This window comes from Ciconia boyciana, chromosome 2, assembly GCF_034638445.1.
Source record: "Ciconia boyciana chromosome 2, ASM3463844v1, whole genome shotgun sequence".
NCBI lineage: Eukaryota > Metazoa > Chordata > Aves > Ciconiiformes > Ciconiidae > Ciconia > Ciconia boyciana.
The window spans coordinates 161,201,159-161,218,090 of record NC_132935.1 but is presented as its reverse complement, the minus strand read 5'-3'; the positions used below and the strand labels follow the sequence as shown (position 1 = coordinate 161,218,090).

General features: G+C 37.4%; 1 protein-coding gene across 14 annotated transcripts in view; it reads right to left on the bottom strand.

The window, feature by feature from the left end:
* Positions 1 to 16,932, bottom strand: part of KMT2C (lysine methyltransferase 2C) — a 204,178-nt gene that overhangs the window by 85,028 nt on the left and 102,218 nt on the right. For 12 of the 14 annotated variants that reach the window (XM_072854734.1, XM_072854729.1, XM_072854731.1 and 9 more), the window contains 7 exons: positions 11,550 to 11,712; positions 10,687 to 10,858; positions 8,742 to 8,856; positions 7,747 to 7,919; positions 6,841 to 7,001; positions 3,044 to 3,157; positions 582 to 1,321 (listed from right to left, as the gene is read on the bottom strand). In XM_072854734.1, the coding sequence (XP_072710835.1) occupies positions 582 to 1,321; positions 3,044 to 3,157; positions 6,841 to 7,001; positions 7,747 to 7,919; positions 8,742 to 8,856; positions 10,687 to 10,858; positions 11,550 to 11,712 (1,638 nt within the window). The remainder of the gene's footprint in view (positions 1 to 581; positions 1,322 to 3,043; positions 3,158 to 6,840; positions 7,002 to 7,746; positions 7,920 to 8,741; positions 8,857 to 10,686; positions 10,859 to 11,549; positions 11,713 to 16,932) is intronic. The other 2 variants (XM_072854732.1, XM_072854733.1) reach the window with 1 other exon arrangement.

Below are 16,932 nucleotides of genomic sequence, written 5' to 3'. Positions count from 1 at the left end.
GGTGACAGATTTGAGGATTCTTTTCACTTAATCAAATTTAATCCTAGTCAAACCACAACAATTTGTACCAGACAGTTCTTACATGGTATTTGCTAATGTAACAAAACCATCGAATTATCTGCAACACCATTAAAAACATCAATCAAGGTAATACCTGGCAGCATGACGGAAACAGGAGTTGTTGCAGGTTTTTCTATAAAGCCAGTTTAAGAAATGTTAACACACTTTGAAAGTACTAGACAAAATAAATGCATATATGAAAAAGATTAAGAGATCAGTTAAAAGGCACGGCATTATGTATACCTGCATTTGTAGCATATGTATTGGAAACATAACAAATTTTCTTTTATTTTGCTCTAAGCATGAGCTGGAAGAAACTTTACTTCTCACTAGAGAACCTTTATGATGTCTGACCTTTCAATTATTTAACATGAAATTACTTTCTGGAATAAATAAACTACACATTCACTTAGGAGAATAAATGCATACTACATGCTAAAAAATAGGTGAATTTAATGCATTATACTGAAAATTGAACTATGTGCTTCATAAATATATAATGAATTATTCTACATGCTTACCTGTCTTGATCTGGGTCTCCCAGGAGAAAACTTGCGTTTGGTGATGGCTGGTTTTCCCATGCCAATTTTTGGAGTGACTGATATGTAAGTCGTTGGGAGAGCACTTCCAGCAGTGGAAGGCAATGCTGGGGGCTGACTGTGCTGTACATCTCGTGCAGAATGCAAGTCTAATGAAACATCTGGCGAGGAAGACACTTTTGCCTTGTTTATATTAACTGATGGGGGAAGTGAGGGGTAAGTCTCAGCTGGTGATTTTATGGGTTTGTCTCCAACTGGTGAACTATTTGCAACACCTTCATTTGCAGAAGTAGTTTCTACTTCTAGAAGAGCTGGTGTTTCTGACTTTTCATGGGTTTCTCCTTTTTCTACATCTTTTTGTACTTTAATTATTTCCAGTTGTTGTTCTACAGAGATACAAATATCTCCTTTACTTTCAGTCTCTTGTACTTCTGGCGTCACAGTTAAGGTCTCAGGTACTGAAGACAGAGACCGAGAGTCTACTGTGGATACTTCTGATACCTCCGCGCTACCTTGTGGCAGCTGCGTCTCTTCCACTTGTTTGTCTAACTCCTGCTGTATTACAGCTTGAACACCTTCCACCACTTCCATCATTTTCTCAGTCTGACTGTCACCAGATGCTGGTGTCTTTTTAGGAGACATTTCCATTTCAGCTGAATTAATTTCAACAGAGACTTCTGTTTCCAGTTCTGTGGTCTTTTCTTCTGGTGATATGCCTGTAACTAAGTACAACGATATTAAAGGCTCAGTGCAAAGAAGAAAAACTTACACAGGTGTACCGTTCAACAAGTATACTTGGTACACATCAAGTACACCAAGTACATATCACTTCACTTAAGTGAATTTAATATGTAACTTAAAATATACTTCATAAATATCTTTCTTTGTACCTATGTTTACAGTAGTCTATGTTTTTAGTATATATTTCCCCTGTTTGATCATTATTTTTCTTCCCTGGAAACACAGCAGAGTAAATCACAAGAAAGCAGACCCAAGATTAACTTCTAGGGAATCTGAATACACATTTCCAGGTAGGCAGCTAAAAAAGTAGCTTCTCCTTTTTCACTTCTGCATATTGAAGATGTATGCTAGCATAAATTAATGTATTTTAAGCAACTGTCCCAACACTTCCCAAAAGCAGACATCTAAGAAGAACAGGACAAGTACAAATAAAAAACATTTCCCTCCTAGCACTCTTTTGGACTTTAGGAAATCACCTGAAATGAAAACAGTTGATTCTGTTTTTTAATTTACTGATGTCTCATGGATTTCTTTCAAAAATATTTGTCTAGCCTTCCCTTGAACCAAATCAAGCACCTTTCATCCACAACTTTCTTCATCAAGGAGTTCCAGTCTTGTATCCATTCCATGGAGAACCATATTCTTTGCTCTGAATTTGGCTTTTTGTATCTTGACAGACCCTGATTCTCTTACAGGCCACTTACTTTCTATTACACTTGCACTCTTAAATTCACACTGCTACAACCTCCTCAGCCACTACAGTTCAAAGCCTAGCATTTTATTATGAATGTGTCTTTACTGGTAGTTTTAAATCATGGCCCTTATACCATCGGCTGTGATGCATAACAGAGTGATCACAGCTAATCTGCAAGGTATTTTTTTGCTTTGGCTTTAAACACAGGTTTCTTGATTGCCCTTAGAGCAACCATCCTCCAACGTTGGCTGGAGGTGGATGGGACATACTGTAAAGTTCTTCACCATTGATATCAGTCACTGACACATTTACAGGACTTGACCCAGAAACCATTCTGTTTGTATCCTTCTCTTTGGCTGGTACTTCATGCGTGATTGATAAGATGCATTTATTCGCAGAACATAAATGATCGGCTACTGCAGCACACCCTGTCTGGATGAGTACGTTTGTTTATTAAACAAATTATCTTTTATTTACAAAGGGAAAAAAGAAAAGAAGAAATCCTTAACCAAAGATAGTTGTGGAGTTACAACCACAAAGCACATAAACTGGAAAGAAGTTCTACAGCGTGCCCCAAAACACACCGGGGAAATTAATCTGATCCAGTTATTTGCAGCTACAAACAAAAAAGACTTGAAGAGAAAGTGTGAGTGACTGTATTTAAATAGCAACAAATAGTGGTTTTTATTATAAACCTCCAGTGTACAAAAGCATTTAACTGTATTTTGAGCTTTTGGAGAAAGCCAGTCCCACCAAACAAGTAAAACAATTTTCTCTTACACAAATATTCTGAAGACTATCTTTGCCTTCAATAAAATACTTCTCCAGCAAAAAAGTTAATACTCTTGCTTGAGAGTTCAGACAGAAGAACTGATGCAATTTGTCTCCTAATGCTTTCCAGGCACTTTTTCCTCTTAAATTTATGAAGTACCACAAACCTTACAGAATGGAAGATGGTTCTGAAGCGTTCAGTACTGGCATTTTCTCACACTGCAAAACTCTTTCTTACCGTCTGTGACACATCCAACAGCTGATTCTTGACCAGGGCCATCACCAGTAATTGGTTGTTCCTGAAACGTCACATCCTCTCCACCACTTTCCATTTCCATTTCATCTGTACAAGCTTAAGGAGAGGCAAAGAAGTTATCAAAATTGATATTATGTTTATTCTGCTACTTCGGCATCGAGAGTTGCTGTCATTGTTTGACCTTTTGGCTAAAGAGAATAATGTTTAATGATACGATAGGAGTTAGGACAAATCAGGTCAATGAGAAGGTTAGGGAGACCATATAGTACTCCTTAAAGATTAAGAGCCTTTTTCTCATTAACACTGAAGCTATTTTATACCTTTCAGACAGTGAAAAATATCTATAAAGCAATTATATACACCTAATTGTGAAAATTTAATTTACATGTAGTCACAGAATTCTGCATTACCTGAACAATTGTCCTGGTTTTGGCTGGGATGGAGTTAATTTTCTTCCTAGTAGCTGCTATAGTGCTGTGTTTTGGATTTAGGATGAGAATACTGTTGATAACACACTGCTGGTTTAGTTGTTGCTAAGTAATGCTTACACTAGTCAAGGACTTTTCAGTTTCCCATACTCTGCCAGGCGCACAAGAAGCTGGGAGGGGGCACAGCCAAGATAGTGGACCCAAACTGGCCAAAGGGCTATTCCACACCATATAAGGTCATGCTCAGTATAAACTGGGGGGAGTTGGCCGGGGGGTAGCGATCGCTGCTCGGGGAATAGCTGAGCATCGGTCGGCGAGTGGTGAGCATTTGCATCACTTGGTTTTTTTGTTTGTTTGTCCCTGGGTTTTGTTCCTCTCTCTCTCCCTCTCTTGTTATTTTCTATTATTATTATTATTATTGTTGTTGCTATTGTTATTGTTATTATTATTATTATATATTATATTCAATTATTAAACTGTTCTTATCTCAGCCCACGAGTTTTCTTACGTGTGCTTTTCAGATTCTCTCCCCCATCCCACCAGGAGGGGGGAGGGTGAGCAAGTGGCTGTGTGTGGTGCTTAGTTGCCATCTGGGGTTAAACCACAACAGCAATACAAAAGGTCTTTTCTCAAATTCCAATCTGCTAAATTCAACAGAATCTAGCATGAAGGCTTCAAATTTTTATACAAATACTACAATGGCTTATGGCATGAGGTTCCATCTACTACCAGCACTTGGAACACTGATTTTCAACCTACCTGTTCAACAACATGAAAACTAAATTTTGCCACTTTAGAACTAGGATACCTTAATCTGTGAGTTCCCCATATTGAATAAAGGAATTTGCATGGAAAAGGTGCTACTGAGCACTTCTTTGGCTGACAGTATCGTTACAGAGCACAGCAACAGGAAACACTTACTTTTTTCCTTGTGCAAAAGCTTTTTCAGTTAAGGAAATTCATTAAAATGCATTAGATAAAGTAGGAGCAGGAAAAACAAAGTATATAGTAAGTGTTAACTCAAAAGGAACTGATCCTCCACAGATGTTAGCACAAAAAAAGTCAAACTAATACAGCTTTCTGCTCAGAAAAGTCTCTTTAAAGTTCAAAAAGCCAGGAACTATTAGGTGGTGCTACTTTTAGCACCTAAAAACTGCTCTCAGGCTCTCCCAACTTTAAAGTGATATTTTAACTTTGAGGAAATGATCATTTAGATTGGCTCCAAATCTGATTTTAATGTACAAAAGTGCTCTCCTGGGTATAAAACACTGCATGACTGTACTGATGTAATAGCTCCAGATTACTCCTAGTAGTTGAGATGACAGTCCTGTTCTTCCTTGGGGAGAAGTGTATGCTTGTCAATGCTTCTACTAGCTAGAAATCCTAACAGAAGTATTACTTAAAATTTTAGCCTTTCAGATAAACCTGTATTCAAAAGGGTTTTCAGTAGAAGATTGGGAGTTTCTCCAGAGTAAGTTCTGGATATTACTTGGACATCTTCCTAAACGTTCTAAATACACTACCTGAGAGTCCAACAGCCTCTACTAACCTTTCAGAATGGAAGTGATCTTCAAGGGTGATGTCGCCACTTTTTCCTAACTCAGTGTGCATGTTCACTGACAGAGTTGTTCTCCTCATTCACATACATTTACCTACTGCCACTGCCCTTGCTCGAGGATCATCTTTTTCATCATTTCTTTACTGCTCACGAAAGGTACGCACTTATGTCTACAGGCTAACATCAAAGAGAATGACTTGTTTACACAAAAAATCAGTTTGAACACACAAAAATTAGAGTTTTGTTGTAGTCCAATACTTTCCCTTTCCAGTCAAAAATTATCAGGCTTTTGAGAACACAGATACCTATGCAACTGAGCTATCTGTTTAACAAAAGATCAATGCACAAGCATTGCTGTTTAGGCATCAGAAATGCACATAGCAGTGATAGTACAGTTCACAGAATTGTAGAATATCTCAAGTTGGAAGGGACACATAAGGATCATCGAGTCCAACTCCCTGCTCCTCGCAGGACTACCTAAAACTAAACCATATGACTAAGAGCGTCATCCAGATGCTCCTTGAACTCTGACAGGCTTGATGCCATGACCACTTCCCTGGGGAGCCTGTTCCAGTGACCAACCACCCTCTCAGTGAAGAGCCTTTTCCTAATGTCCAATCTGAACTTCTCTTGATGCAGCTTCATTCCATTTCCTCATGTCCTATCACTGGTCACCAGAGTGAGAAGATCAGCACCTTCCCCTCCGCTGCCCTCCTTGAGGAAGTTGTAGACTGCGATGAGGTTGCCCCTAATCCTTCTCTTCTCCAAGATGAACAATCCAAGTGACCTCAGCTGCTCCTTATAAGTCTTGCCCTCAAGACCCTTCACCTTCATCTTGGTCACCCTCCTCTGGACAAACTCTAATAGTCTGATATCCTTCTTCTATTGAGGTGCGCAAAACTGCACACAGTACTCAAGGTGGGGCCGCACCACAGCAGTGTAGAGTGGGACAATCACCTCCCTCTGTTAGATTTTACCTTACTTCCAAATTTAACCACAACTGTACTTCTCTTAGGAAATTCAGCCTGCATGGGAGTAGGTGCTATCCAACAGAGCGCATGGGGTGAAGTACACAAGGCATCCAGTTATGAGTTCATTACATAGGTCTTGTGGATGACCCACTGGACTCAGATCAACAGAGCCAAGTTCCCTCTGTGCTTTCCTTACTGTTACTAAGTAATTTTAAAAAAAATACTTTACTCTCTACTGCAACTAGATGACTAATCATATATTGTTTTGAAAAAGGACATTTGATTAAAAGCTGTTTCATTAAATATACCTGTCCCTTGAACAGAGTCCAGCTTCCACTGCTGTGTCCTACCTGGACATAGTGAGGAGAATGGGCACTATGAGACTGACAAGTAGCAAGAGGGAAACAGGAAAGCTGGATTTCTCTAGGAACATCTACCAGAAGATGGCTTGTGCCTGGTAGTTAGGCACAAATTAATACAACAGTTAGGCTGTCAAATGAATACATTTATGAATCGTACCACATTCAAAAAAAGTTAGAGAAGTTTACAGCTACAGGCTGGGAAGCTGGAGCTGGAAGTTTGAGAGCCACCATTAAGGTGCTTACTTGCCCATGTCTCTAATACAGGATCCTGAAGCCAGAAAGAACATTGAGAAGACAGCTCACCCACGGATTGCTTGAGAAGCTGCTGCTAAATAAAGGAATAGATGAACTCCTCAGAGTAGAATATGAGTGGCTGGTTCACAAAAGACTTAGTGAGACAGCTGCAGACATTTATATTTGATGTTAGCATTTCAGAAATATAAAGATTACATCTGGTTACCTGTTATACCGCCAGGTTCAGGAATGAGTTCAGAAGTGTCCATTACATCACATGACTGAATCTGATCCCCTTCTCCTTGTTTACAAAGAGTGCAGATGTAGTCTTTCAACTGAGACTCCAATTCACTACCTGGAGATCTGTCACATTCTATGTGAATCCACCTGCGGAGATTAATTTAGTGTGACTATGATTTTAATAATAACAATATAAGGTATCCTAGTAAAAATCAATTAAAAAATAGCACTGTTTTTCATTCCTATGGGGAAATAAAAAATTGCTTTATTACGGAGAATTTTAGAGAAATTAGCATGATACGTCAGTATGTCAAGCAGTGAACAAATTTAAACATGAAGACCTAAACTGTCACTACACCCAACTGGACACCTCAACACATACAGCAATATCAAGACGTTGCACAGCAAGATATAATAGCATTGAATATGAAACACAGTCTACGCTCTTAAAAGATTCCCAATAGTGCTTTTTTAACTACTGGCATAGCAAAACACATAAAATTAAATAGAGAACACCTACTTGAAAATTTAACAAAAATAGACCATTACAAACAACCCTGTTTATAAACAGTCTCTGAAAGTTAGGACAATGACTCCTCTAGTCTGCTTACTCACAAAATAGACGCAATGTAAGAAGCAGAAGCAGCAGCACATATTTCTCTGTATACCCCAGGTAACTTTCAATTAACACTTATTTGCTAAGATTAAGATAAGACTACCTACTATTGTTCATTGTATTTAGGGATGAAGGATCAAGACGTTGCACAAGAGGATACTATAGCATTGTACATCAAACACAGCCTACACCCTTCACAGAAACGCATCAATGTCATACAGCTCACGATAAGCTTTAGGCATTTTAGTACAATTTAACAAAAAGTAGGATTCTTACCTTTTGCACATGTGACAATGCAACATATCTTTCTGGAAATCTTGGAGGCACAGTTTTTCACAGAAAGGACAAGATAAGTTGTCTTGCTGTTGGTAACAACTGTCACATACCAAACAATTATGGTGCCACTGACAACTTGTTCGTGTGCCACACTCAGCACATACTCTACAGTTCTAGAGATCACAAGAATTTAGTTGTTAATTATGATATTTCACAATGTGATAGAACTGCCATTAACTGACATTTTCCTGTTTTGAATTAAATTAAAGAAAGTTTCTGTCCTTGATAACACTAATAAATTATGCAGGATCTGATAATAGAGCATGAAGAGCCTGTGCAACAGCAAGAAGAGTTTCCTTGCACTACTCCCTGACTTGAAAGGAGTATTTCTTACGAGACCAAACTTTTTTATTCCTAATCTCAGTTGTTTTATGACTGCCACAAACCAACTACAAAATTACATACATCTCATGTACAGGGACTTCCCTTGTTATGCTGGAATTGTATTTTTATTATTACTTACACTTACTCACAAAGTAACTGATAAAACAACAAATTCATCCTGCTCTCCTCAAATGCAAAGGAACCCTTGAGCTGCAGAACTGTTGTTCTGGTAAGCAAGAAGTAGTTGAATATGAAGAGCCTTCAAGTATAGATTACATATACTACTGCACAGGTTTTAGTTTACATTAGATCATGAGAGCAGCTGTCATTAAGTGAAGGTTATCCACTCCACCTGGATCTTACACTTCTCTTTTCCCCTACAGGGGTTGATTTACTGTCCTACATAGGCTGCTTCAGCCACTGCATTGACAGTTACCCTCACAGAGCAGCTCTAGAGCCATATGATTACATCCAAGTGGGATTCCTTCAGAAATTACAAGTTATATTACATGGCAACAGCAGTCCACAATACACCTAGAACAGCATAATGTGGATAACAAAATTTGGGCCCCTATAATGATATGGAATTATTCTGAAACCTTTCAACTTACTTTACATTTCCAACCATTTGTTGGTACAGCATCCATAACTGGTTGTAGACAGAAAGTATGGTAGCCTTTGTCGCATGTATCACACACCAGCATCTTGTTGTCTTCCCCAGAATGTCTAAGAGAAGTAACAAGTGGTTGAAAAAATTATTTAAACAAGCCATAACAAAAAATCTATTTAATGAAAAGTCTAAACAGGAAGACACATAGCTGAGCACATGAAAATATATGACTATCATTTACAAATAGCTCCAAAGATAATGCCCTCAAATTTGTATTTAAGTATGAATTAAGACCACTATGCTTCCTCTAACAAGTGCTGAGCCTGTGCAACCACTCCAACTTCTGGAAATTGGCCCACTTTCATTTACACACATGTAGGCAGATTTAATGGCCTTTCTGTACTGAAATCAGATCAAAATATGAAATATGTACTTTACTTCTTTCTGAAAAGAACATGCAATTGTACTTGTTCCTACAAAGAGTTTGACTGTATTTTTTCCAAAGACAAAAATGAGCCACCACCTCTGACTACCAGAGCTCCTACAATGTCAAACAATATGACTGCAAGAGCAAAACAAACATTAAAGGAAGAGATTTCAATTTTCCTACAATCATGTATTACAGAGCTCCACCATAAATTCCAGTGATAAAATAAATTTGCAGAGAATAAAACAAATAGTTTGGTAATAGCTAAAGGCATTGTGTTCTGCCCTAGTTCAAATAAATTAATTCAATAAATAAGTATGCAACAAGATTTGCCTGGATAAAGCTTCACAATATATGGCATTACACATACTAGATACTATTTCACTACCTGGAAGACCTGATACTTAAAAAACCCCAAACCATTAAATGCTCTCTCTTTGCATGGAGATATGCTTAAAATGCTATTCTTCAACACCAGCATAAAATGGCCATACTGCATGAAGTAAGAGGTGTGAAAACATCACCTTTTCTTCTACTTTTCCACTAGAGAGAGAGTTTGTTAGCAAATACCGTCATTACCCAGTATGACACTTTTAGGGATACTTTTTCGAACATGCTTCGCTATTATAACTTCATTGCTGGCATTTGCTATCAGCTGCGTGTGATCAGGGAACCATCTTCTTTCAAGTGGGTGAATCTGAAGGCTGGCAAATATCAAGTGTTCTGCTTGGAAAACAGCAAAGCACTGACTGATCAGGTATATGAGGCAGCAGTGAAGTGGCTTTTTTCCTTCATACTGTCCCAGCTGATCTGACTAAAGCTGAACAAAACTCATTATCTCTTTTCTAGTAAGCGCTTTGAAAAAACAACTAGCAAGGAAAAGAACCCTGCAGTGCCCATCAGGTTAGGTTATATGAGAAGAAGAGTACAAGCGTCAGAGTTTTCTAAGTGAACCCTTAGAATATCACAACTATGTTTTGTTGTCTCAGTATTTGTCTGGCGTAACAATTCAATCATGGTCACTCACGTCACTTTCTTTCTTTGCTCAATTAAGCCATGATTTTGTTTTCATAATGACCATTAACTGCCTCTGAAAGATATTATTATGAAATAGAAGAGAGGGCTTAATGCAGGGGACCTACCCAGTACGGTGGAACATGCACAGCTGAAATGTCAGCTGAGTACGAGCACAGGTTCCCAGATTGTGAAGGCACTACATTAAACTAATTTGTTATTTTGGCAAATTTGAGAAAAATCCTCCTGTATAAAAGGAGGAAGAAGTCAGAGGTTTTGCTGCTCTCCAGAACCTGCCAAGATAATGGTAACTCTGGGGGTATAATGCGCAGGAGTTCCAGCTCAGCTCTTTTAGAAGAAAGTTCCCAACACAAGGGTTTGTTCAGCTACTTAATGTAAGATTGTAACAGATATATCTGGGCAAATAATCTGCACTTTCGTGTTTTAAAATCACAGCACATAAATCTCACACCGTCCTCCTCCACGTCCTTTAAGTCTCACTTACTTGCAGTTCTGGCACACTTTGCAATCAGGACACTGCCAACCTGCTCTTTTTAAAGGTGTAACTTGTATGTCCAGGCACATCCCATGGTAGTGCTGGCCACAGGTAGTACAAAAAAGTTGATCTAAGAGGTCTCCAGGGCTGTCGCACACTGCACAATTTGCTTCTTCCTTTGCTACAAAGAAATCATTTTTTCAATTGTTAGTTCATTCAAAACAATAAACAATTCAATGAATCCATTGAAGCCAACAAATTCTTTAGTAGTTCTTACACATGCAAAATTTCATCATTCCTACGAAATTCAAATTTAATTAATATACTTAATAACTACTCCTTTCATTTGGTTTTCTGATATACTCAACTAATCTTCTTGTAACAAAAGTACATTCACTTTAAACCTTAATAAAGTCTTACCAAAAGAAACCATTTTATTCTCAAGATAAAACTGAGAGCTTTAGGACCAACTCTTCTCTGGAACAAGTACAAAATAAAGCTCCTAACAGATCTAAACCTATTATTTAGCTGAAGTGTTTGCAATATGGTTGATCTAACTTGAGTTAGAGCAAGTAAGCAAGCCTATCAATTTGAACTAAAACCTGACAAGAAGACAAGCCTTATGAGTAAATGCTTCCCATGTTCTGTCATTAAAAAAAAAGAAAAATACTAACTTCGCTGTGCACCACTGTCAGTCTTCAAAAACAGAAGAGTATGAACTTGCATCTTTCTCATACCTGAATGTACATGAGTTCTTGGGTACATGAATGGGGAAAACAGGTCTGAACAAATGCACTCTTAAGCTGATCCCACCACAGAGCAGTTTCATAAAACCTGGTACTAATCATGTCATTTGAATACTGTGTACTTACATCTTTCAGGAGCCTGATCGATATGGTCTGGACAAAGGAGGGACAAGTTACTGAAATCCTGAAATGTGCCTGCTCCAGCAGCACAGGGGTAATGGTACATCTGGGTACATTTCTCTTCACAGCATTTGATAGTGGCTCCAAGGTGCTTACAATATGCACATCGCTGAAAAACAAACATAACAAATTGTTCAAAAACTATTTTTTCTTGTAATATTTCAGCCAGACCTGTTCCCCAGCCTCATTTAACAGACAAACACCTCAGCCAGTAGAAGGGAGTGCATATTGAGGAGAAGGAAGCCAGCGGACTGTGTCTTTTAGTGGCACTCCCAGATCTTTCCAACTTAAAATGTGTAACAAAACCTACTCTAAATGCACTCCGATGACCGAGATTCTTCTTGTCACAGAAAAGCATTTTTCTTCTATATGTTATCTAACTTGAGCTGTGCCTTCAGTAAAGAGGCTTGGAGACTTATTCTGAGTAATAAAGGCAGACCACACTATGCTGTCATTAGGTTATAACTAAAAAACACATAGCTCTAAGTTGTAATGTAAAACTGCAGACACTGTAATCAGAAATGCAAATGGAAATGAAATACCATGTTCTACCAAAAATCTTATTGACATTATACAATTCTCCCTGGGATGATAGTGCATTACATAACCTAGCACTTTCTTCTCATCTCTCCTTTCAAGGCTACACAAATGTCACCACCAAACTCCAAGAAGTCATAAATAAGCATGATTATTATTAGAGACCATAGTGACATTTGTAAATAAATAATTTCTCAGGAAGAACTACCCAATAACCCTCCAGTTCTCTAGTCAAGAGGGAACAGATTCCATCAGTCTGCTTGTAATATCACCCGTACCTTTCTGATTCAGTGAATCAGTCTTTTTTCTTTCTTGGATTCATTACAGTCCCTGAAGTACTGTAACATGCTTTTGCACTTTTTCACCAAGGCAACAATACTTCTTAAGGCTAGAGCACAGCACCGTAAGATTTGGAGTAAACTTAAGAAAAAACAGGTCAGTGGCTCACAGGAAGGCATACATAACATACAGCAACAACTGAGCTCAGGGACTCTCGTTTTTCATAATAAAAATATAATACTAACACTGGCATGTTTGATTACTAGCTCAAGTGTCAAGTAACATCCAAGTATGAACATAAACCAAATCAAAGAAAAGTTACATACTGCATCTGCTTAATTCTTAGAATACAGGCAATATTTATTACCATAATTCTTCTGTCCTTCAAAGCCTGGCATGAAATTAGGCATGAAATAGTGCTACTACAAGTCCACAGATATCAAAACCAGCCCATACAAAAATACAAATCACAAAGCTGCCTGTGGTAACAGCTACACTGACATTCTTAAAACCAGATGAAATTAACGTCTTCAGCAAAATGTCCGCCTGCACCACAACTCATGGACAAGAGAAAGAAAAAAATATTAGTTTATGCTAAACGCAACTGCAGTGTAAAAAGATAAAAAGCTTTGGCACAGAAATTAAAACGGGTCACTAAGGATAGCTACTGCCATGTTTCTGTGCTACAATGCTTCGTCTAGTCTTCAGATCTGCAAGACATCTCACCTCTATCCATGTCTCTAACACCTACTAACAGTATGGAAAAGATGTATTCTGTTACTTTACTAGCCAAAATGCAGAGGACAGGAGGGGGGACAAGATAAGCAAAGAATAACATGGAGTTCCTGAAGAAGGTAGCAATAGTAATTACATTTAAGGACTGCCAACAAAACCAAAGTCATGCAAGAAACTCATTTTAGGAAACGATATATTCAGTAAACACTTGCTGAGGATGCTGTAAAAGGTAAATCCTGAACTTAGATGTGAAATCATGAAAATATAGAACAAAGCCTCCAACTTCATGAACCGCAGCTGCACATTAAACAGCATACAACCCACTGCACTATTTTGTACTTGACGCTCCTACAGCCTATTGGGATGGCCCAGCTTATAGCTAAGGCCCAACTCTTACAGGCCACCCATTTTTCTAAGATATTATTCAGTAAGAAACACAAGAAGCAGGAACTTGTGAGGAACTAAGGCCCAAAATGTGTCCCTCAAGAAAGTATTCAACGGAGACTTTGTTGCATCCCATAATTAACCCTTAAGAATTATCTAATTGGGAAATAAAATTTTGGAAGAACTGCAAGCACTCTAAGAATCCAACATTTACTAAAAGCTGGGAATAATGGATTAAAATAGCAATATTAATGGCATTTTTAAACATCACATCTGTTTTTCAAAACCACCAATCAACAATGGCACATAACAAATGTAAAATCAGAATACAACTTTTTCAAAATGCTGTATGACCAAATGATAAAATTATTAGAAATGAGCGAACTACAGGATTACTGCAAATCCTTGAAAAATGTTGATGTTGATTTAAGGAATCACGTAAAGATGCTGGAAGAAAAATGGAAGTCCAAATTACATTTAATTGAACCCTTCAAACCCATCTGCTAAACTGTGCTGGCAATGAAAAGCATTTGGCAGCTAAGTAAAACACACACTTTACAAACAATGTGGTATATATCATCTGAAGCAAATAAAAAGCACAGAATATCAACATTTGCTGAATTGATAAGAGAGATAAAGCAGTTTGAAGAAACAAATGCCCAAAGGGATTTTTCTGGCAACAGCTGTTGATGAGAAGAGTTACTTTTCCAGCAGTAGAAGCCAACACTTCTCTGAAACCAGGCCACATGCTATGATCCCAACAGAACAAGTATGCAGCTATTATGACTAACTAACCCTCATGAAGAAAGTAAGGATATGAACAGTGAAGTATATTAATTTAAAAGAAATCAAAAGCTCTGCTAAATAAACTCAGGAACAAATACTACTTTACTACTCTATTGCTAAAATACGGCATCAGGACAGTAGGAGGTGGGAGGAAGGAATAAATCACGTTGTCAGTGAAATGCAAGTGTCTTTACCACACTGTATGAGGACAGTAACAGAGACAGAGACAGTACGGAGTCTTCAATAACATTAGCATGAGCACAAAATAAGGCGTTATGTGAAGGGGGTGGAAGCTGAATCCGAGTATTCAAAGGGTAGGTATAGGAAAATGGCAAGCTGTCAAAGCAAGCCAAACACTGTTTTGTTCATGGATCAAATAATTTTACAGTCCTGTTCTACAGAAAAAAACTTTACAAGGTGTCAGAAAGCTAGAGAGATAGTTCATTACTTATTCATAGTACATTCAATAAAATAAACATCACTAAAGCAGAGTCAGCAGACTATTTTCCTACTCAAGAAGTCCTTCATTGGTTACCAACTGTTTTCTTCAGCAAGCTCCTAGTGCACTCGCCCACGGCAAGAAAGCTCTGATCCCATCCATACTTCTGCTACTTCTTACTATTGTAATTTCCATGATTTAAAACTGTCCACACCTCCTTCTTCTTGGTCTTTTTCACCTTTTTCTTTTACATCTGATTTTTTTTCATACAGACAGAAAAGGATCTCATTTTTAAAAGCAAATAGCTATGCGCTCTTTCAAATTTCATTTTAAAATTCCCTTTATTCACTAATTCTGTTGGATCAAATATGACATTGTTATACAAATACCGTGAAAGAGGAAGAACTAAGTGAATTAACAGCAAACACAAGAAAACCTGATCCATCACCTCCTCTCTTTTCTAGCTGTATGGGAGTACATCCTCCATGAAAGAGAGTAGCAGAAACCACACACAAAGTTTCTTGGAACACAAAAACTCATACCGCCATGCTAGAATCATAACTGCACCAAAGTCATCTGAACAAAAAGGTTAGTTCTGCCTGTGGCTTAGAAGCTCAGCTGAATGTCACGAATGCTACTGGTTTTAATGGAAAGAGATGGCCAAACTGTAAAATGGTGACAAGAGAAACAGCTTACTGTTTACATCTTTCTAACCTTCCTACATCATTAAAAAAAAAAAAAAAAAAAAGATGTATTCCAACTTTACATCAACCTCAGCGGAAGTTCAAATGAAGAAAAGATGTTTGTGTTTATGATAACATAACATTTTGTCCAGATAGTACTAAGAACAAATCAGAGGTCATATTTTATCATTATTTTATTGCCCTTAGAATTACTTTATAGTATTACTGTCTCAGCAACCGGACAAGTAACAACCCTTAAAGGTTGTTTAACCCTTAAACCCCCATTAAAGAAAGGCTGAAATATGGACTTTGAATAAATACTTAGTTGTGACCTGATTAGTGCAGTAAAGTTAAATGTTAGTCTTAGGTATTGCAAAATGCTTTTTAAGCAAAATGACAAAAGGTTTTCACTGATTATGAGCTTATTTATCTTTTAAAAGGTCAGCCAACAAAACCTATGATAACAATAAGCAATTTTAATTTTATTATAGTGTACCCAAAAATGCACACAAGCCATCTGTCCTTAGTTAAACACTTTAACGTATTACCTGTAAGAACAAATTTTAGACTTTTTAGCTACTGAAAACTGCTATCGTACAAACCTGTAACTAAGGAGAACTGGACCTTAACATCCTGTCATTAACGAGACTGCAAAGAAATTTTAGTATAAACAGTGATTAATGAAATATGTTCCCTGGTAGTTCTGATAATCTTCATTGATTGATCTCTATCATCTAGAAAAAGCTCTATATTGCTTATAGACACTAATCACCATTAGCACCTCTAATGTCAAATACACCATTTTAAGTACCATAAAGCATTTAAAAGCACAATGCAGTAAGATGGCAACATAAAAAGAATTAATGGCTTTGATTGAACTACTGATTAGAAAAGGTACTAAATGACATGCATTTCCAGGAGTACTGGAAATTACCTTCTAATTTTTTAATTTTGTATTAATCATGTCACAAATTTGGAAATTACTTAAATTTATAACAAGCAAGTCGATCAGAGATCAGCTATTTGTTCCTCAATCCTTAGCACATACCAAAATTGAAGAAATTAAAATTCAGATTTCTCTCTTATAACTGTAATTTAAAACAATTTAAAGTACAATTTAAATTACTCTGTTCTTAACAGAGACAGCATGTATTAAAACTTTACTACAGTGTCCACTTCATGCTTCGAGTACTCTGAAGCAAGCTTAAAGAAAAGTAAATCACAATTGTAGAAACACACTATCAAGTTTTGCTTCTAAAACTGTATGAAAAAACATGGACAACCAGAAGAGATGCAATTTGGCCAAGCTCAACACATGACTGAGAAAGACTGTCTCCTAATGCAGAATTCTTGACTAGATACTCCATCTGTCCGTAACTTGCCCAGTCATCTATACAGGAATAAGGAACAAAGGTAAGAAGATACAAATGATGATGACTAACACCACTATCAGTGACTCAGCACATGTAATCAAGGTAGAAAGCAA